The sequence below is a fragment of the Xiphophorus maculatus genome, chromosome 24 (genome assembly GCF_002775205.1).
Source record: "Xiphophorus maculatus strain JP 163 A chromosome 24, X_maculatus-5.0-male, whole genome shotgun sequence".
Classification (NCBI taxonomy): Eukaryota; Metazoa; Chordata; class Actinopteri; order Cyprinodontiformes; family Poeciliidae; genus Xiphophorus; species Xiphophorus maculatus.
In genome coordinates this window covers 7,002,266-7,023,583 of record NC_036466.1, presented here as the reverse complement: position 1 = coordinate 7,023,583, position 21,318 = coordinate 7,002,266, and the positions used below count along the sequence as shown (strand labels likewise).

At 43.0% G+C, this 21,318-nt stretch overlaps 2 protein-coding genes across 7 annotated transcripts in view; both read left to right on the top strand.

The window, feature by feature from the left end:
- Positions 1–15,264, top strand: part of LOC111607661 (NLR family CARD domain-containing protein 3-like) — a 58,667-nt gene extending 43,403 nt beyond the window's left edge. For all 6 annotated transcript variants that reach the window (XM_023329834.1, XM_023329833.1, XM_023329835.1 and 3 more), the window contains 5 exons: positions 8,147–9,899; positions 11,167–11,346; positions 12,335–12,508; positions 13,045–13,197; positions 15,018–15,264. In XM_023329834.1, coding sequence (XP_023185602.1) covers positions 8,147–9,899; positions 11,167–11,346; positions 12,335–12,508; positions 13,045–13,197; positions 15,018–15,024 — 2,267 coding nt within the window. In that variant the 3' untranslated portion in view covers positions 15,025–15,264. The remainder of the gene's footprint in view (positions 1–8,146; positions 9,900–11,166; positions 11,347–12,334; positions 12,509–13,044; positions 13,198–15,017) is intronic.
- A 1,512-nt stretch (positions 15,265–16,776) lies between these two features.
- On the top strand, positions 16,777–20,632 carry LOC102222504. Its single transcript, XM_023329855.1, has 5 exons — positions 16,777–16,811; positions 18,202–18,464; positions 19,329–19,622; positions 19,964–20,116; positions 20,192–20,632. Exons 2-5 carry the CDS (start codon positions 18,215–18,217, stop codon positions 20,353–20,355), a joined length of 861 nt encoding a protein of 286 aa, XP_023185623.1. The 5' UTR covers positions 16,777–16,811; positions 18,202–18,214; the 3' UTR covers positions 20,356–20,632.
- Positions 20,633–21,318: the final 686 nt, after the last annotated feature.

Below are 21,318 nucleotides of genomic sequence, written 5' to 3'. Positions count from 1 at the left end.
TAACTACATGCTATAGTGAAGAGTTAAAAACTCAGAGAGATAACTAGTAACTTGTCCCCTGTCTGCCAGATCCTGGCTTTTACCTGGATTTATTTTACCTGCAATTTGCCTACCAGCCCCACTTAGGAGTGGACGATGCCGTCATCTTCCTGCTGCAACGAGCACTGTCGCACCTGGATGGTGGAGGAGACACTGTGAGAATCACATTCTTTGATTTCTCCAGTGCCTTCAACACCATCCAGCCTCTGCTGCTGGGTGAGAAGCTGCGGAGGACGACTCAGTGATCTCCTGGGTGACTGACTACTTGACAGGCAGGCCACAGTTTGTCCGTCTGGGCAGTGTCCTGTCTGATGTGGTGGTCAGTGACGTAGGAGCTCCACAGGGAACTGTGCTTTCTCCCTTTCTCTTCACCTTGTACACCACTGATTTCCAGTACAACTATGAGTCATGTCACCTACAGAGGTTTTCTGATGACTCAGCGGTTGTCTGGTGTATAGGGGATGGAGAGGAGGGGGAGTACAGGACACTGGTGGACAGCTTTGTGGAGTGGTCTGACCAGAATCACCTGAGGCTCAACATTAGTAAGACCAGAGAGATGGTGATTGACTTCAGAAGGAAGAAGATACCTTCACGGCCACTAAAGATCAAAGGGGAAGTGGTGGAGGAGGTGGAGGATTACAAATACCTGGGAGTTGTAATCGGCAACAGACTGGACTGGGCATCTAACACTGACGCTGTGTGCAGGAAGGGGATGAGCAGACTCTATTTTTTAAGGAAGCTGAGATCCTTCAATGTGTGCAGCAAGATGTTGGAGACCTTTTATCACAGTGTTGTTGCCGGTGCCATCTTCTTTGCTGCTGTGTGTTGGGGAAGCAGCATCAGAGCCAGCGACTCTAATAGACTGGACAAAATTATCAGGAAAGCTGGCTCTGTACTGGGACTAAGGCTGGAGTCCCTGGAAACTGTGGTGGAGAGGAGGACACTGAAGAAGGTTCTGTCTATTATGGACAATAAACAGCACCCTCTCCACCACATAGTGGACAGACAGCGGAGCACCTTCTCACATAGGCTGCTCCAGCTCCGCTGTCGTAGGGACAGATACAAGAAATCCTTCCTGCCACATGCCATCTCACTGTGCAATAAAAGCTAAATCATTGTTCTGCACTAATCAGTCCAATTTCGCACAACTGCACTGTGGCACACTTGCTGTATATATTTTTACATAAACATATATGCATTTTTTGAATCTTTGCAAGGACTGCTCTAAGCTGCTTTTTATATTGACAGCATGTTATACTTTATTTTTATTTTTTATTTTGTCTACAATTGCTACTCAGTGGTGGTTGTTGTGTGTCTTGTCTCTATGCTGTAACTGCGAAGTAATTTCCCTGCTGGGATGAATAAAGTAATTCTATTCTATTCTATTATATATATATATATATAAATTCCCTTCTCACCCACCGCGGGTGGTTCTTATCCACTGAGCTCGGGTCCTCTACCAGAGGCCTGGGAGCTTGAGGGTTCTGCGCAGTATCTTGGCTGTGCCAAGGACTGCACATTTCTGGACTGAGATGTCTGATGTTGTTCCTGGGATCTGTTGTAGCCATTGGTCCAGTTTGGGGGTGACTGCCCCGAGGGCCCCGATGACCACAGGCACCACTGTGGTCTTCACCTTCCAGGCCCTCTCCAGTTCCTCCCTGAGGCCCTGGTATTTCTCTAGTTTCTCGTGCTCCTTTTTCCTGATGTTGCAGTCGCTTGGTATTGCTACATCTACCACAACGGCTTTCCTCTGTTGTTTATCCACTACGACAATGTCTGGTTGGTTCGCCATTACCATTTTGTCTGTCTGGATCTGGAAGTCCCACAGGATCTTAGCTGTGGCGTTCTCCGCCACCTTTGGGGGTGTTTCCCACTTTGATCTCGGGGTTTCCAGTCCATATTCTGCACAGATGTTTCTGTACACTATGCCTGCAACTTGGTTATGTTGTTCCATGTACGCTTTCCCTGCCAGTATCTTGCACCCTGCTGTTATGTGCTGGACTGTCTCAGGGGCCTCCTTGCACAACCTACACCTTGGGTCTTGTCTGGTGTGGTATATCTGGGCCTGTATTGCTCTGGTGTTTAGGGCCTGTTCCTGGGCGGCCAGGATGAGGGCCTCTGTACTGTCCTTGAGTCCAGCTTTTTCCAGCCATTGGTAGGATTTACTGATATCAGCCACTTGGGTTATTTGCTGGTGGTACATCCCATGTAGGGGCTTGTCCTCCCATGATGGTATCTCTGACACCTCAACCTCCGTTCCCTGTTGTCTGAGACATTCACTGAGCACATTGTCTGTTGAGGCTTTGTCCCTGATATATTTATGGATCTTAGTTGTTTCGTCCTGGACTGTGGTTCTCACACTCACTAGTCCTCTGCCTCCTTCCTTGCGGCTCGATTTGCTGGATTTGGTATGGAACCCTCCATGCATTGTTAGTAGTTTTCTAGTCTTAATATCCGTGGCTTTTATCTTCTCTTTTGGCCAGCTAATTATTCCAGCAGGGTATCTGATTACTGGCAGGGCATAGCTGTTTATCGCACGGATTTTGTTCTTGCCATTGAGCTGGCTTCTCAGGACTTGCCTTATTCGTTGGAGGTATTTAGCTGTGGCTCCTTTCCTTGTGACCTCATCGAGGTTGCCATTTGCTTGTGGTATACCAAGGTACTTGTAACTGTCCTCTATGTCTGCTATTGTTCCTTCTGGGAGTGAGACCCCTTCTGTGCGGATGACCTTCCCCCTCTTTGTGATCAGCCGACCACACTTCTCTAGTCCGAATGACATCCCAATGTCCGTGCTGTAGATCCTGGTGGTGTGGATCAGTGAGTCGATGTCTCGCTCACTCTTGGCATACAGCTTGATGTCATCCATGTAGAGAAGGTGGCTGATGTTGGCCCCATTTTTGAGTCGGTATCCGTAGCCAGTCTTGTTGATAATTTGGCTGAGGGGGTTCAGGCCTATGCAGAACAGTAGCGGGGACAGAGCATCTCCTTGGTATATGCCACATTTGATGGACACTTGTGCAAGTGGTTTGCAGTTGGCTTCAAGGGTGGTTTTCCACAGCCTCATCGAGTTTGCAATGAAGGCTCTGTAAAAAAAGAGGTAATTTAACGTTAACTTTGGACAAAACGTTTGGCTCTTTCCTCTTTAATTTTTCCCGGGATCCTCGGCGAGTGGCGGCGTGCTGCTAAAACGAAACAACAACAAAGCGTGTTGACGTCACAGATCACAGAGTTTAATCTCATACAAAGCAACGCATGAATCAATCAACAAAGCTGCAGAGGAACAGAGATATGCATTTTTCTCATAAAAATAAAGACAGACAAGGGGAAGACAGACAAACACAAAACAAAGACAAAACAAAAAGCAAAGACGTCTTTGGAGAGAGAGCCGATGCAAAAAGGCAAAATGGTGGCCGCTCTCTCTGGATTTTCTCTCCTAAGACGAAATCTTATACTAAAGAGGTGTTTCTCTATTTAATTTATGCACTCAAGGCGTTCCTCTTGTTGACCAACTGGAAACTCCCTTAAGCACCCAGAGAAACTTGGAAACTCCCCCTGACCTACGCAAAGATCAAAGGACCATCTGCCTTCTACCGAGACAAAAGAGCGGATAGCTGGCCCTGACCCCCTGTGGCTCCCATGGTCATTCTGAGTACAGAACGACCTGAGATACAATCTCACAGATACCTGTGAAATCTAAAGTCTCTCGGCCCTGCCGGGAATGTTAATTTTATGGCTTCGCCTCACAGCGGGGAGCTCCTGTTTGTCTGAATGCCTGCTATTCTGGCTCAATCCCAAATGCTCAACAGAAAACTGTTCCAAATAAGAGTGCTGAATACACCTTTTAAGATTAACTGTATCAAGCATTAAAAATAATCATTTTTCCTTAACAGCTCTCAGAGTCCTGTTGATGTTATACATCTCTAAGCATTCAATGATCCAAGTATGCGGCATTGAGTCATAGGCTTTCTTGTAATCAATCCAAGCCATGCACAGGTTGGTGTGTCGGGTTTTGCAGTCTCGGGCAACTGTGTGGTCTACGAGGAGTTGGTGTTTGGCTCCTCTGCTATTTACACCGATACCTTTCTGTGCCGTGCTCATGTGTTTATCCATGTGTTTGCTTATCTTGGCCGCTATGATGCCTGACATGAGCTTCCATGTTGTGGAGAGGCAGGTTATTGGTCGGTAGTTGGGTGGGACTGGACCCTTTGATGGATCCTTCTGGATTAGGATTGTCCGCCCTTCAGTTAACCATTCAGGGTGAGTCCCACTTTGTAGCAGCTGGTTCATTTGGTCTGCCAGTCGCTCATGGAGGGCAGTGAGTTTCTTTAGCCAGTAGGCATGGATCATGTCAGGCCCTGGTGCTGTCCAGTTTTTCATACCTGAGACTCTTTCTTGGACATCTGTCACAGTGATGGTTACCAAGGCTTGCTCAGGGAGGTTACTATGGTCCTCTCGTAGAGTTTGTTCAGTCTCCAGCCTTGGTGGGTCTACTCTGTTGTTATTACCCTGCCATTGAGAGTACACCTTAGCTGGTTGAGTGGAGAAGAGCCGGTTAATCCTTCTGGATTCATTCTCCCTTGTGTATCTCTTTAGGCGGCTGGCCAAGGCTTGGAGCCTCTGTTTGGCAGTCTCGAGTGCTTCAGGTATGGGCATCTGCCTGTACTTTCTGGGTACTGGTCTTTTCATTGTACCCTTGTCGAGCTCTGACAGTTGGCTCACTTCCCTCCTTGTTACCTTGATTTTAGCCTCTAACCGTCTTTTCCATGGTGGGTATTGGGTCTCATGGCTGCTCTTATAGCCAAGTATCTCAAGGATCACTGATGCTGAGTTGTAGATCAGCTCATTGGTTTCTGTTATGGTGTTGGTAGGGATCGTTCTCAATGCTGCATTCACATTCTCAATGAGGCTTCCTGATGGTACTTCACTCAGCCGTTGTAATTGGCGCCGAGGAGGTCTGGTTGTCATTCGGGTCATGATTTTCTCTCTCAGGTCAGCAGCTGTCTCGTTTAGCTCTGATTCGCTCAATGGGGCCGTGTATCCCCTGACTGGGTGGGGACTTGTAGTTAAGTCCCCACAGTTCTGACATCCAGGTTCCTCCTTTTTGCCGTTGCATTTGTGTTGTATCTCGTCAATCTCAAGTTGTGATAGCAGTTGCCGTTTGCGGATGTTGGAACACTGAGCTACTAGTTGCTTAGCGCTTAGTGTTGACTGGGGATGTCGAAGTAACCATTCCTTCACCAGTCTTTGCATGTAACCTCTCTGATTAGGATTTCTTGAGTAGTAGCATTCCAACAGATCCACATTTTCATCTCTCGCCCATTTCCGTCTTGTTCCAGTAGCCCATTTGTCATCAAAGTGCTCTGGTTCCCCAACATCAGTCACCTTCTCCACATGGATGACATCAAGCTGTATGCCAAGAGTGAGCGAGACATCGACTCACTGATCCACACCACCAGGATCTACAGGACGGACATTGGGATGTCATTCGGACTAGAGAAGTGTGGTCGGCTGATCACAAAGAGGGGGAAGGTCATCCGCACAGAAGGGGTCTCACTCCCAGAAGGAACAATAGCAGACATAGAGGAGAGTTACAAGTACCTAGGTATACCACAAGCAAATGGCAACCTCGATGAGGTCACAAGGAAAGGAGCCACAGCTAAATACCTCCAACGAATAAGGCAAGTCCTGAGAAGCCAGCTCAATGGCAAGAACAAACTCCGTGCGATAAACAGCTATGCCCTGCCAGTAATCAGATACCCTGCTGGAATAATTAGCTGGCCAAAGGAGGAGATAAAAGCCACGGATATTAAGACTAGAAAACTACTAACAATGCATGGAGGGTTCCATACCAAATCCAGCACCCTGAGACTGTACACGAGCCGCAAGGAAGGAGGCAGAGGACTAGTGAGTGTGAGAACCACAGTCCAGGACGAAACAACTAAGATCCATAAATACATCAGGGACAAAGCCTCAACAGACAATGTGCTCAGTGAATGTCTCAGACAACAGGCAACGGAGGTTGAGGTGCCAGAGATACCATCATGGGAGGACAAGCCCCTACATGGGATGTACCACCAGCAAATAACCCAAGTGGCTGATATCAGTAAATCCTACCAATGGCTGGAAAAAGCTGGACTCAAGGACAGCACAGAGGCCCTCATCCTGGCCGCCCAGGAACAGGCCCTAAACACCAGAGCAATACAGGCCCAGATATACCACACCAGACAAGACCCAAGGTGTATGTTGTGCAAGGAGGCCCCTGAGACAGTCCAGCACATAACAGCAGGGTGCAAGATACTGGCAGGGAAAGCGTACATGGAACGACATAACCAAGTTGCAGACATAGTGTACAGAAACATCTGTGCAGAATATGGACTGGAAACCCCGAGATCAAAGTGGGAAACACCCCCAAAGGTGGCGGAGAACGCCAGAGCTAAGATCCTGTGGGACTTCCAGATCCAGACAGACAAAATGGTAATGGCGAACCAACCAGACATTGTTGTAGTGGATAAACAACAGAGGAAAGCCGTTGTGGTAGATGTAGCAATACCAAGCGACTGCAACATCAGGAAAAAGGAGCACGAGAAACTAGAGAAATACCAGGGCCTCAGGGAGGAACTGGAGAGGGCCTGGAAGGTGAAGACCACAGTGGTGCCTGTGGTCATCGGGGCCCTCGGGGCAGTCACCCCCAAACTGGACCAATGGCTGCAACAGATCCCAGGAACATCAGACATCTCAGTCCAGAAATGTGCAGTCCTTGGCACAGCCAAGATACTGCGCAGGACCCTCAAGCTCCCAGGCCTCTGGTAGAGGACCCGAGCTCAGAGGTTAAGAACCACCCGCAGTGGGTGAGAAGGGAATTTATATATATATATATATTTATTGTCAGAAGTCACATACAAGGTAACATTAGTTAAACTCAGCTATGTTTTACTAACAATCTCTGTGCAACTAAGGGTTTCTATGTTTCAATATAAAGTGACATTAAGGAGTTGGCCAGACTTTTAATATTCCGTCTACACGTTCTCAAATTGCAAAATAACTGTTAGCTGAACACAAAAACCACCCTGCTCTTTGGTCAAAGCATCATGTGCTGCTAATCCTGCAGACACTTCACAGTCAGACAGGGACTGAGTTTCCAGTTCACTCAATGGGGCTGCATCCTGAAGGTTTTGGTGGTTGACAAAAGAAGATTACAGACTAGACTACAGACTACAGACGTTGTAGACTGACCAGGGCCGGCCCAAGCCTCCATGGGGCCCTAAGCGAAATTTGGTTTTGGGGCCCTTTGTTTCTGCTAACAATGTGGACTGGCTGCAATCAACAGTTAAAATATTAGATCATTCGCACACCTGCTATAAACTTATTGCATCTCTGATGATGCTGTTTGCTTTATATCCTATGCATGTATAATATAGGATACATTTATCGGCCAGTCGATTTCTGGGGGCCGATTTCCTTAATTTTGGGGGATCGTGATCTTCTAATACTTACAAGTGAAGCCCATCTGATCTTATTTTCATCACCAAAGGTTTAAAAATCAGCCTCTGTCCTCTTCTGCTCTGCAGTGAGAGGTTTGACTGACAGACGGCCCACAAGGTCATGTCTGAATGTTTACTGTTAACAATATTCACTCCACTGTTGCCAACTCACTGACTTTCTTCCTATATTTAGCAAAGTTTCAGACAAAAAAAAACTTGGTATCTGTCAAAATCGGCAGGTCAGGCTTTTTAAAGTTTGGTAATCTGCCAGAGAACAACAATTTCTACATACATTATCAAATATATTGTAAAAACAAATCACTTCTTTACGAAATTGTGTGTTTTTGTTATTGTGATGACATATTAATCGTTATATAAAAAAAAAAAATCAACTCCACTGAGGGGGCCGCTTGGTGGCTCTGGGGCCCTAAGCAGCTGCTTACGCCTTGGGCCGGCCCTGAGACTGACGTTGGAATAACTTTCATTGAGTTTTCTCTAATTATTGAATTATGTTTTATTCATAGAAGTTTATGAAGAAGAACCAAACTGGCCACTTTATTAGTCCAGTTACTCGTTAGAATATTGCAAATTGTTTTTATTTTGATTGTTTTTCTTTCTTTCTTCAGATATTGTTGGTCAGTATCAGCCTGACCTTAAAGAGTTTCTGAAGAAGAAGTTCCAGAGTCTCTCTGAAGGCGTCTCTGAACCTGGAAATCAAACCGTTCTGAACCAGATCTACACAGAGCTCCACATCACAGAGGGGTTAACTAGAGAGGTCAACCAGGAACATGAGGTCAGACACATTGAAACAGCATCCAGGAAACAAGAAACAATCAGAAGAGAAGACATCTTTAAAGTCCCATCTGGAAGAGATGAACCAATCAGAACAGTGATGACCATGGGAGTGGCTGGCATTGGGAAAACACTGTTAACACAGAAGTTCACTCTGGACTGGGCTGAAGGCAAAACCAACCAGAACATTGATTTCATATTTCCATTCACTTTCAGAGAGCTGAATATGTTGAAAGAAGAAAAGTTCAGCTTATTAGGACTGATTCATAAATTATTTTCTAAAACCAAAGAAATCAGCAGCTTTGAAAAGATCCAGGTTCTGTTCATCTTTGATGGTCTGGATGAAAGTCGATTTACTCTGGATTTCAACAACAATCCGATCCTGACTGATGTTACAGAGTCCAGCTCAGTGGATGTTCTGGTGACAAACCTCATCAGGAGGAAACTGCTTCCCTCTGCTCTCCTCTGGATAACCACACGACCTGCAGCAGCCAATCAGATACCTGCTGAGTGTGTCGGCATGGCAACAGAGGTCAGAGGGTTCACTGACCCCCAGAAGGAGGAGTACTTCAGGAAGAGATTCAGAGATGATGAAGAGAAGGCCAGCAGGATCATCTCCCACATCCAGAAATCAAAAAGTCTCCACATCATGTGTCACATCCCAGTTTTCTGCTGGATCACTGCTAAAGTTCTGGAGGATGTGATGAAGACCAGAGAGGGAGAAAAACTGCCAAAGACTCTGACTGAGATGTACATAGCATTCCTGGAGGTTAACTTCGCAATCAAGAAGGAAAAGTATGATGGAGGAAAAAAGACAAGATCAATCTGGAGTCCAGAGAACAAGAAGCTGATTGAGTCTCTAGGAAAACTGGCTTTTGAGCAGCTGCTGGAGGGAAACCTGATCTTCTATGACGAAGAGCTCAAAAAGTGCGGCATCAACATCAAAGATGCTGCGTTGTTCTCAGGAGTGTTCACTGAAATGTTTAAAAGAGAGAGAGGGACGTGCGACATCTCCGTCTACTCCTTTGTTCATCTGAGCATCCAGGAGTTTCTGGCTGCAGTCTACATGCTCCACTGTTTCACCAGCAGGAAGTCAGAGGTGATCAAGACGTTTCTGGGAGAAAAATACAGAGAAACATCTCTAGATGAGTTCATGAAGAAAGTCATGGAGAAATCCCTCAGCAGTGAAAATGGCCACCTGGACCTGTTTGTCCGCCTCCTTCATGGTCTCACTGTGGAGTCCAACCAGAGACTCTTAGAAGATCTGCTGGGTCAGACAGAGAACAGTCCAGGAACCATCCAGAGAATCATCACCAACCTGAAGGAGATGAACACTAAAAGAATCTCTCCTGACAGAAGCATCAACATCTTCTACTGTCTGGTGGAGATGAACGACGTCTCATTTTATCAGGAGATCCAACGGCTGCTGGATTCAGGGAAGGATCTCTCAGAGACTGACTGTTCAGCTCTGGCCTTCATGCTGCAGATGTCAGAGGTTCTGGATGAGTTGGACCTGGAGAAGTACAACACATCAGAATCAGGACGACTGAGACTGGTTCCAGCTGTGAGGAACTGCAGAAAGGCTCGGTGAGTCCAGATGTTTTCATTGTGTGAATGCTGATTCAGCTCTATTGTCCTCCTGTTTCTTCTTCTTCTTCAAGTTGCTTCTGGATGTTTTTGGTCTTTAACTTCTTCCTTCATCCTCTCGGCTATTTCAGCCATTCAACCATCTAAACATTCAGCTCATCCAGGACAGCTGCAGCTTCTGGTTTTAGACATTTTGATCATTTTAAAAATATTTAACTTTTTATCAGTTTTCATGTTTAAATGAATAGAAAACTCTGAACTGTAGAAAAAAATCTGTTTTGTCTGAAAGATCCAATCAGCCAGAGAGACTTTTACACTTTAAACTCCTCTTCACTCATTGACCCGCTACTCCTTTTAGGATCTTTGTCTTTTTTTATATATATATATATAAAATCACTGTTTAGGTTTGATGGACACTTTAAAATAACCCCAATAATTGCTGCTGTTGTCATGGAAACCAGTTAGAAACTTAGTGAACCAACTTTTCCTCCTCCCACTAGTTTCCTCTGAGTTTGTAAATGAGAGCAAAATGTGGTGATTGTTGTCTGGCTCCAGAAAAAGTCCTAGTTTCTGTCAGATCCTCCCAAAGCTCTGAGAACTCTGCTTCCAGAGCTGGAACCATTTTCCTCATCAACTCTTCATCTGCAGCTTTTGTTGAAGCTGTTAGCCATGAAGACCTGGAGAGACATGAGCTTCAACTCTTTAGACATCCCAGCCTCTTCTAGTTACTGGAGAACTTTCACTGCTTCACCATGAAAAATGCTGCTGGACCCAAACGCTCTGTTTTGGTCTTCAGCTCTTTAAGAGTTTAGCAACAATTTCTTCTAACATCCAAACCTTTGTTCCTCTGAGCCACACGGTCTAGTCCAAGTCCGAGCTGTGAGCAGTTCCTCCTCCTCTCCATCATCTCCAGTAGTTTCCTTCATCAGCTCAGTCAGCCTCTTCATCAGCTGCTTCAGCTCCTTTGAGGCTCTGATGCTGCAGCTCCATCAGATGCTGCAGAGAAAACTGAACTTTCCTTCACAGATGATAGAAGATCTTCAACATCTGACTGCAGCTGAAGGTCTGAGGACATGAAGCCTGGACCAGAACCAGAACCAGAACCTGGACTTTAATCAGGAACTGCACAGATTCTCTGTGGGGTCAAACTCAGTAAATTGAAGATCAGATGTTGATCAGATGATGACATCACTGTTATCATATTTTAGTCTGTTTATGATCCAGATTGATTTCATTAGAACTGAATTTATTTCTTCTCTAATCACAGACTTGGTGGCTGTGAGCTCCGAAAGTCTGAATGTGAAGTTTTGGCCTCGGCTCTGAAGTCCAACCCAGATCTGACTGAACTGGAAATACGTTGGATTAACATAGATGGAGGTGGAGACTCTGATCTGAAGCGTCTGGTTGAGATCCTGGAGAGTTCAGTCAGTAAAGTGAAGATTCTGAGGTTTGTTTTCTTTATTTATCCAATAAAATCCTTCATTTATACTTTAAACATTAGTTTAATTAATGCTTTTATTCTAATATATTTTATTTCATAACAACCTGTTTAAATGTCAGAATAAAATCTCTAAAACTTTTTACCTTATATATTATTTTTTTTCTTATATCAGACTTTGAGATTATTGAACTTTGTTTTTCAGTTTTTTACTTTAAAATGTTTTTTACTGATGAACAAAATGAGTAAAATAATTCAAATGATGTAAATTAATGATGGAGATGTTTCAGTTTGGTTTGGTAAAGATTCAGATTGTTTTATTTCTCATTTCTGATTCTCATCTTTACATCCAGAATGAAATGTTGTTCCTCCAGAGTCGAGCCACAAACACTGACAAGTTCAAATCATCATTAATGACCAAATCTAAGAAATGACTGATTGTAGAAAAGCAAATCTAGATGAAATGAATGAAAGTGAGGTTTGCAGCAGCAGCAGGTTCCTCAGCTTTGTCCTGAAGCTGTGGTTCTGTTGGGCCGGGTCAGAGAGGAACCGTCCTCTTCAGTCTGACAGCTGTCAGTCGGTTGGAGCCTCGTCTCTGTGATGATGCTTCATCAGGTCACGTCTCCTTAGGAAATAATGGCCTCCATTGGCTTTCAGCAGCTTTAATAAGAACCCAAGGCCATTAATGAAGAAACTGAGTGGTTCTGATCCAGTTACCAAGTCGGGTCTCCAGCTGATGATCAGGAACCAGCAGAAATAGCTCAACTCATCCAGGCTGATAGAAAAACTTTGAGTTTCTTTTTGATCAAATGTTCTGGTTCTGCTGGTTTGGACTCTTTAAACCAGTTTGACTGGATCAGATGTTAGAATCAGTTCATCATGTTTCTTTTACATTCAGGGAAATTAATTTTCTACATTTTTATTATTTATTTGTTCATATTTCAGTTTTAACCTGCATCCTGTTGGCTTCAGCTCACATCTTTTATTCTTTATTCAGATTGTGGGACTGCAGTTTGTCAGAGACCAGCTGGACTTCTCTGTTCTCAGCTCTGAAGTCCAAACCGACCCATCTGACAAGACTGGACCTGACCAGCACCAACCTGGAAGATTCTGTAGTGAAGGAGCTCTGTGGTTTTCTACAGACTGATGGCTGCAGACTGGAGACATTGGAGTATGTAATTATATAATTATTGATATTTCTGTGAATAATTATATATAATTGATCATAAATCAAATTAATTTCTTCTGTTCTAATAAATATTTTCTGAGTTTGTTCCTGGACTTGGATCCAGAGTTTAATTTAGTCCCTCTGTGTAACTGAGTTGGACCTGCTGATCTGAGGTCAGAACAGGACAGCATTCGGACCCCCAGTGTGTAGAAATCCCCCTCATGTGAAGCAGGTCAAAGGTCATTCAACCCAGTCTAGAAAAGTGAATTCCTGGAATCTGACAGGAACAAATCAATAATCAATGGTTGATGCTTCAACACTTTGATCAGAACCTGGAATGATTTTACTGACTAAAATCCTCCAACACAACATGACCCAGTACCAGGTTCTGGTTCTGGTTCTGGTTCTGAAGTCAGCAGGTCTTTATTGAAGCAGCAGCTTGTTGGCATTAATATTGATGAGAATCTTTAACTGGTTCTGTTGGACTGGTTAACCTGCATCCTGTTGGCTTCAGCTCACATCTTTTATTCTTTATTCAGATTGTTGGGCTGCAGTTTGTCAAAGATCAGCTGTGATTATTTGGCCTCAACTCTGAAGTCCAACCCAACCCGTCTGACAAAACTGGACCTGGAAGGAAACAACCTGAAGGATTCAAATGTTCAGCAGCTGAAGGATGTTGTAGATTATCTCGGGTAAGTAAATGTTTGTAGTGAGTCCAGCTGCTGTCAGCATATTGAACTAAACCCGTGTTTAGTAAAGATCCAGTGTTCCCAGTAAAGATCCAGTGTTCCCAGTAAAGCTGTAGCTTCTCAGTGGGAGGAGAATGGTTCAGGGTTCCTGATTGGACACAGAGACAGCAATAGGCCTGTCGTGATAAACGATAAGTCAATTAATCGTACGATAAATTAAAACTATCGACGTCATTTTAATTATCGGCATTATCGCCTCTTCCGGCCTTTTTCTCTTTCTGTTAATGACACTAAATGAAAAAAGGCTCAACTCCGGTGCTCTCCACTGACTCCTCCCTTCCTCATTTCCTTAGTGTAAAGCCCAGCGCACACTGCACGATCTTAAAGCTGTCGGCCGATTGTCGGCCCATTTTCAAAACCTGACAGATCACACATTAGCCGACAGAAATTCTAGGTATTACGGTTCGATCGTGTGGTGTCCAACAATGGGCACAAAATAATGGCTACAAGTCCAGTTAACTAATTTTAAAACCAGGCATTAATCAATGCTTTACTACAATCTACCTGCAATGCATGTGGCTAGTGTCAGTCCTGACTGAATGAAAATCATTAGAACCTATTTATGTCACGTTAACGAAGAACAGCTGAAAAGTTACCGGGTTTATCAACTGCGGTAGCAATTTCGCTCCAACTCCTCCCCTTGTCATTTCTATATTCTTTGCATGTTGAATAAACATTAATGTTGTTTCCACATATCATCTCCAATGTCCGCTGGACTTCGTGTTGCGTCGTGTCAGTTGTTTGGGATTCCCCGACGTAATTTCCCCTCAGAAAGCACGGAGGAGAATCCGCGCTTTCTGATTGGCTACCTGTCACATTCAACAGGCTGCGTTAAGCTCCCAGTCGGTGAAAAACCCCTGATTTGGATCGGAGCGGCAACGACGATCTACCGTAACACACCACACAATCTTAGAAAGACCAACGTTTTAAGATTGTTGTATGGGGAAAAATAGGAGCAAAAAATCTGTAGTGTGAATTATTGCATCAGGTAGTCGATGTGCCCATCTTCTCTATTTAAATCTAATTATTACTGAAGGGCAACATAATATACAGACTTCATAATCTGCACTCTTTTGGTTGAATCCAGTATTTATTTCCACTTTGGCTTTATGTTGTTTAGTTTTTTTTTTCAAGTGAGTTTTTTGTTAATGGAGACTGAGAATCCATTTTATTTTTGTTTTTGGTTGTTTTGTTTATTTTGTTTATCAGTTCCAGTGTTTAGTGTTCTTTTGAAAATAAAGTGTATCTATCTTTGGCAGGAAATCGCATGCATTATTACGTCATTTCCATTAAATCAGTGTAAAAAGGTCTTCAAACAATATTATCGTTTATCGCAATAATTTTTGAGACAATTAATCGCTCAGCAAAATTTGCTATCATGACAGGCGTAGACAGCAATCAGCCAATCAGAGGAGCAGCAGCTTGCTGTATTCCTGCGTTTGTGTTGGTGTGAAGATGAGTGTTGTTGCTGTGTCCATGTCTCCAGGAAGTCCAGCTGGACTCCATCGTCCAGCCGTCCAACATGTCTAGAGACAGTGGTCCTCATCCATCAAACTGTGGCAGCAGCAGATCTGATCTCAGATCTGTTTGTTCTCTCAGTTCAACAGGAAACAACTGATCAGGTTCATCTTGGTCACAGCTCTGAGATCAGTCTGACTGCAGCCTGGAAACCATCTAGTGGATGTGCTGCGTCACTGACTGCTGCTGGAGAGAGGCTGGAAACACTCACTGATCTGCTCTCTCCTTCCTTCTTCTCTCTGCAGGTTCTGATCTCTGTGAAGTAGAGAATGGTCTCAGTGTCCTGCTGATCCTCAGAGGTTGAAGCTGCAGCAGTTTGAGTCTAAAGAGACTCTGACTGGATCATGATGATGACCTCTGACCTCCAAGGTTTTCCTCCTGTTTATTTTCTCGTGTCTGTCATTTAGTGTCTGATATTGTTTGTCTCTTTGGATCAATAAAGATCCAATTCAAACTGGGCTCCATTTAGAGGCTTCATGGAGTTTTGATCTGAACTGGATTCAACTGGAAAGTTGATCTTTTTTCTCTCTCATTCATTTTCATCCTGGAACCAGAAATGGTCTGAGAATGGAAACATGGGAATCATTTTCAGTTCAGCTTTGAAGCCATGAAAGACACTTCAAACCTCTTTTCTCTGCTGCTTCTTCCTTCTGCTGACATGAAAATGTTCCTCAAAGCTCCACAGATAAAAAGATGCTTTACTGGAAACTGCAGAGAAACTTCAGCTTCCATCAGAGAAACCAGTTTAACCAGTTTAGAACTGGATGTCCTACAGAAACTCTGATCTTAGAGCAGTTTTCAGGAACATGTGGAACCTGGAAAAAAAAGATTTTATATATTTTATGTTCATTGTAAAAGCTAAATCTTGAAGTTTTACGTCATCATTGATTCTCAGCTTTAATTTCTCTCAGTTTGTTTTGGTTTTTACTTTTTTAACTCCATATTTCATGTTTTGAGTTTTCTAGAGAACTTCAGGCTCTTTACTGTGATTTTACTGATTTATTCAAACCTCAGAGAATCACTGGGATAATGTGCTGATTGGTTCATGTTTGATTTTCATAATTCTTCTAATGCAATGTGGGTTGCTGGATGTTTAACGACCAAATAAAGTTTTTAAAAAAATCTTTGTGTATTTTTTATGCAGCTGACTGTGTACACATATAATAACTAAACCTTCATTTTAATCCTCCATGCCATTTTTGCTGTATTATAAGTTTTCACATTTAGTTTCACAGCTTAAATTAGTAAAAGCAGAAACATCTCAAGTTGATTTCAGCTTTAAGCTACTAATTTAGCCAGCAGTTTATTTTTGCAGTATTCAGACTGAAGATGTTTTTTTAATAAAACAGATGAGAATCAATCTTTTCAATCAAAACTCGATGAATTAAATCAGCTATTGAATTAGAATAATAACTTGTATAAAACTGTCATTTCTGTCTGGTTAATGGTGCAGCAGATCCTGCAGGGGGCGCTCTGGGTCCTCAGTGTTCAGGTCGGTTACAGTCACATCTCCCAGACTCCTGAATCTTCTGGTTCCTTCCTGAAATGATTTCCTGCAATAAAATGTTGGTTGGAAATGAGCAGAAAACTGAGAAAAACCTGAAAAAGTTCAAATCTGACCTACAGTTTTACAGCTCAACTCATACAAAGGAAAACATGAAAATAAAGGTGTTTATTGTCACCTGGAAGGAGGCGGAGCCTCAGGTGTGTCAGGGGGCGGAGCTTCAGGTGTGTCAGCTCTAGTCAGGTTTGGATCAGAACCGGTTCAGACTCCATGCAGCAGCAGAGCAGAGTCTGTATATTTTTGTTATTTAATAAATTATCTTAAGAAAACGAAATTGATAGAAAGGATATAAGGTTTCTTTATTTTTCCTTTTTTGGGGGTTTGGGGAAAAATATATGTAGCATCCCGATCCACACTCCATTCCAGTAGATGGCGGTAATGCACATCTAAAAGTTGTTTGCCAACCGCCATAAAAAAGGAAAAGAAGAAGAAGAAGAAAAAAGAAGAAGAAGAAGAAGAGCAGCGTCTGGATCTGGTGAGTGTTCACTTCTTGTTTTGCTGATGTTTTATTTACAATGTTTCAATGTGAAATTAATCCACAGCATAAACAACTAAGCAGGTGTAAGTGAACCAGGGTGTGATATTATTTAAAACAATGTGGTTGCAAGGAAGTAAATTTGGTAAGACTTTATTTGAAGGGGTGCAAGAAAAAAGGACATAGGATTCTTTATAAATGTTGAATTAGGTTTGAATTAGGTCCGCTGTATTTTATATTTCTGTTTTTTTGTAAATGTTTTGGTAGCGATCTGGACAGGTAATGTCCTGTTCTGCAGTGCCGGGGGGCCAGATGGGTGTAAAGATAATTTTCTGGACCCGGACTCAGACCTCAGAGACGCAGAGTGATGGATCCTCTGGGGAGTCAGAGGCAGGAGGCTTAAATGAAGTGAGCTCTGCTACGTGAGCGCTGAGGATTAGAACAAGCAGAAACTATTATTAGTGGTTTATTGTGTTGCTGAGCAGAAACTTGGTGCAGCTTTGGCTATTTTATTAAAGTTTATTAGAGCCTCAGCTGGGTCCGGGGGCGGAGCCTCAGGTGTGTCAGCTCTAGTCAGGTTTGGATCAGAACCGGTTCAGACTCCATGCAGCAGCAGCAGCAGAGTCTGGATCAGGTGAGTGTTCACTTCTTCTTGTTTTCCTGATGTTTTATTTACAATGTTTCAATGTGAAATTAATCCACAGCATAAACAACTAAGCAGGTGTAAGTGAACCAGGGTGTGATATTATTTAAAACAATGTAGTTGCAAGGAAGTAAATTTGGTAAGACTTTATTTGAAGGTTGTACGTAAAAAGGACATAGGATTCTTTATCAAATGTTGTCATGAAATGACACTTTTTTTATACAGGGTTTACACTTTTAATTGACTTTTTATGTAATGTTTTAGTGTAAGTGTGCATAAAAATCTCATTATTTACCAAAAAATGGACAAAGTTTACACTTTTACTGTGTGGATTATTGAACAAAACTATCAAGCTGCCCTTAGATCAAATATAACTCGGATTAAATTAATGAATGAAATATAAAATCAGTATTCCTGGATGTAGAAAATGTTTCTGTAAGGATGCAGTTGTGACCTCACACCACTAGGGGCGCTAGCGGCCGCGCTGTTTCTCTTCTCTCTTGGAATAGAAGTAGCGAGCATGTTACCGTGTACAGTGCGCATGCTCACTGAGCATTGTTGTTGTAGTCAGCTGGTGGTTGTCATTCTGGCGAAAAGTGGAGAAAAATATCAAGTGAAACGGAGCAAAAGCCGAACGGATTGAAATATTTTACAGAAACGACAGTAGGTGTCGCTGTTTTCGCTTTATAACTAACAGTGGCGCTTAATTTTATTTTAAATTAGAGCAAGTTGATCATTTCTCCGCAGGTGGAGCGCTCGGATGGAGGCAGAGCCGGAGGACCAGGAGGAGGAAGAGGCGGCTGCCGCCATGCTGTGGTCCATCCAGGAGGCTCTGGAGAGGCAAACCCAGCAGATCGGAGCGTCGGCCTGCGGGGCCACAGCGGTGGTGGACGTCCTGAAGGACCTCGGAGTGGATGTTGCGCCGGAAGAAGCTGACCGCTGCGTCCAGACCCGCCTGAGGAGGAACGAGTCTCCGCTGCCAGACTACCTGCTGTCCCGCAGCGAAGCAGGTGAGCTGCGGCCAAGTTTATATTATGGGATGTTGGTGCGTGAAGAATAGTTTTTGACATGTTTGCCAGCGAAATAATGTGCAGCTGTTCATTTCTATTGAGACTAGAACGGATAGCAGTGACAGAAAATGTATTTTTGGTCATAATTTTCTGTATTTAAAAGCTGTTGATTGTGTTAGAGTACAGAGAGTAGAATGTAAATCTGCAAGTTTTAATTTGTAAATAATTTGAAGGGATCTGGATGAAGTATTTTTGTTCATATGACATCCGATCTTAATTGAGTTTCTCGTTTTTTTCTCTTAAAAAATGTCCAATGACAAGAGATATTTGTCTGTTAGTTGTACGATGAAGTTAGAGTGGGGTTACAAGAATAGTCTTTTAATTTTATTTCTGAAAGTCCTCATAATAGTATTTGAAAAAAATTCAAAATTGTACTTGATAAAATTACAAGCGAAAGTCGTTTTAATTAGGAAAAAAAGCTTGTAGTTATTAACATGTTATGATTTCTGTCATTAAAACAAACTAAATGAATTTTTAGAGTTCTTCTGATATGATGGTGATGGGTAAAAAAACATCTGTAAAACTAATACCAAAGTAAAATTTCACATTTCTCATTTAAACATTTTATTTTTTCTGTAGAAATTTTAAAGAAATTACTACAATTCTTGCTATAGAAAAGAAGTCACAGCTTCAACCTAATATTTTAATGTAGATCTGAATTCAAAGTCAAAATAAGTCAAACCAAGATGGCCGCCCTGACATCACTCTGCATGTTCTAAACACAAGGAGTGAATTAGTTAAAAAATAATGTAGATGTTCCATGAATTAATCTGTAGTGTGAATCTTTTTTCTTGTTGCCGTTAGCGACCGGTCATGTTTACCTTCGTCCAGGTGCGACTCACGTTCAGCTGATCCGAGGTGCTCAGGAGGCCAGCGGCGGGAAGGCCGTCGGCCGCTTCTTCCACCTTTATCCACGGCGGCGCGTCAGGTTGGTTTCCTGGCTCGCACGCTGGATCAGGAAGGGCGTCGTTCCCGTGGCGACCATGAACATGCAGGTGGCCGTGCCCGACGGCGAGGAGGTGCCCGACGCTTGGCACCATCAGCTCATATTTGGAGTGGCGCCCAGAGCCGTTTTTATGACCAACCCTTTGGATGTAGGTGTGTAAGCCAGAAGATTTATGGTTTATTTTACAATATTGTACCAAAGCAGTCAACCTGTTGGTTTAGTTATTGGTTATTTTACTCCTAATTGCACTTACTGAACAAATGAAAATTGTTTTTACATGCTGGTGTGTCTTTAAGTGAGCTGTACTGGCGCAGAGTTGTCACATAAAATAGGATTTCAGTACGTTTATCTCTGATTTTTGTTTCTAAATGGTTCAAGTCAAATCAGAATTGTTTTTCTGTATCAGAATTGAAAGAAGGGGATGAGCGCATCTCTGTTTTGTCATCTACTTTCATCTGAACATAAAGAAGTTTGGTTCTGTTCTCTCTTTCAGTCGGTGAGGTCGAAGTTCATCAGCGACTCTGCAGCCAGTCGGTGCTGCTGGTTCGTCGGGAAGACGTTCTGCAGAGATTAACGCCCGACGGTCCGCCGACCGACCTCTCCCAGATTCAGTCGGACCCGCGCTGGTGGAAGCTGGACGTCGAGGGTGAGGCGGCGACCTTCCTCACCCACCTGACGCCGACCTCTGAGCCTGGTTTGATTCTGGTTTTCTTTTCTCCAGGTCAAGTGAGGCGGATGATGTTAGAGGAAGAGCTGGAGGACGGGCCCAGGACGGCTCACGTCAGCATCCCCGCGGCGTACAGTTCAGGGGTCACGCTGTTTGCGCTGACGGGTTCAGACGTGGCTCAGCAGCTCCTCAAGGCTCCTGAACTTCCTCTGCTGTGACGACGGAAAAACCGACTGGAGAAACGCTGGAAAGGAAAGCAGCTCTCTGATTGTTCTCCTCCAGTCAGCTGGAACGCTGATTATCTCAGTTCATTTATTTATTTCAGAAGCAATAAAAGCTTCAACTCCATCTTAGTTATGAGACTGAAATATGGAGTTGGAGTTAGTGAGCTTCGGTTCATTTTCTGCGTCGTTTTTTCCACTAAAGATGTAGAAATGTCGCATCTTTTGCTGTTTCTCCATCATGTTTTACATGTAATATTGTTACAATACTAATAATAAATGTTTTTGTGGAATGTTCTGTGTTTCTTTAAAAAGTTCAAATATTAATGTTCAATGTGTAACTAAAATATAAACTCTCAAATGCTAAAAGCAGAAATATTTAAGTATACCATGTTATTTATTTTAAATGTATAAGTTTGGAATCAGAGAGGAATTATCAAGCACTAAAAGCCAGAATACAGTTTCCAAATAATAAAATGTGTGGAGTCAAAATGAAAACAGTTGTGAAGTTTTACCATAATGAGCATTTGTAGGAGAAAAGGGGGAAGTTTGCAAACTGAATAAGTAGGTTGCTTATACAAGTTAAAAAATGTATATAGTTCTTAAAGAGATTTTAGGAAACTTTCCAAAATCGTTCCTGAAGATCAGCTGCATTTCTTTTTAGGGAACGATTCTCATGTTCAGGACCCGGCACTGCTTCAACATGTCTGAAGTAAAAATAAAGTATTTAGTGTGAAGGCTATAAGTGAAATAGATCTGATAATGTAGAATGATGTGCAGGTTCTTATGAAGTCAAAAAAGGTGTGCTGGTTATTTAATTTAATGTAGTGAAGCATTTAGGAAATAACAGATACGTTGAGGAATGAAGACATTTTTTCACAAAGGTAATCCTGGCAGCGAAGAAAAACGATGTGAAAGATGAATGAAGAAGATAAGATGGGGATTTTGGAGGAAATTGAA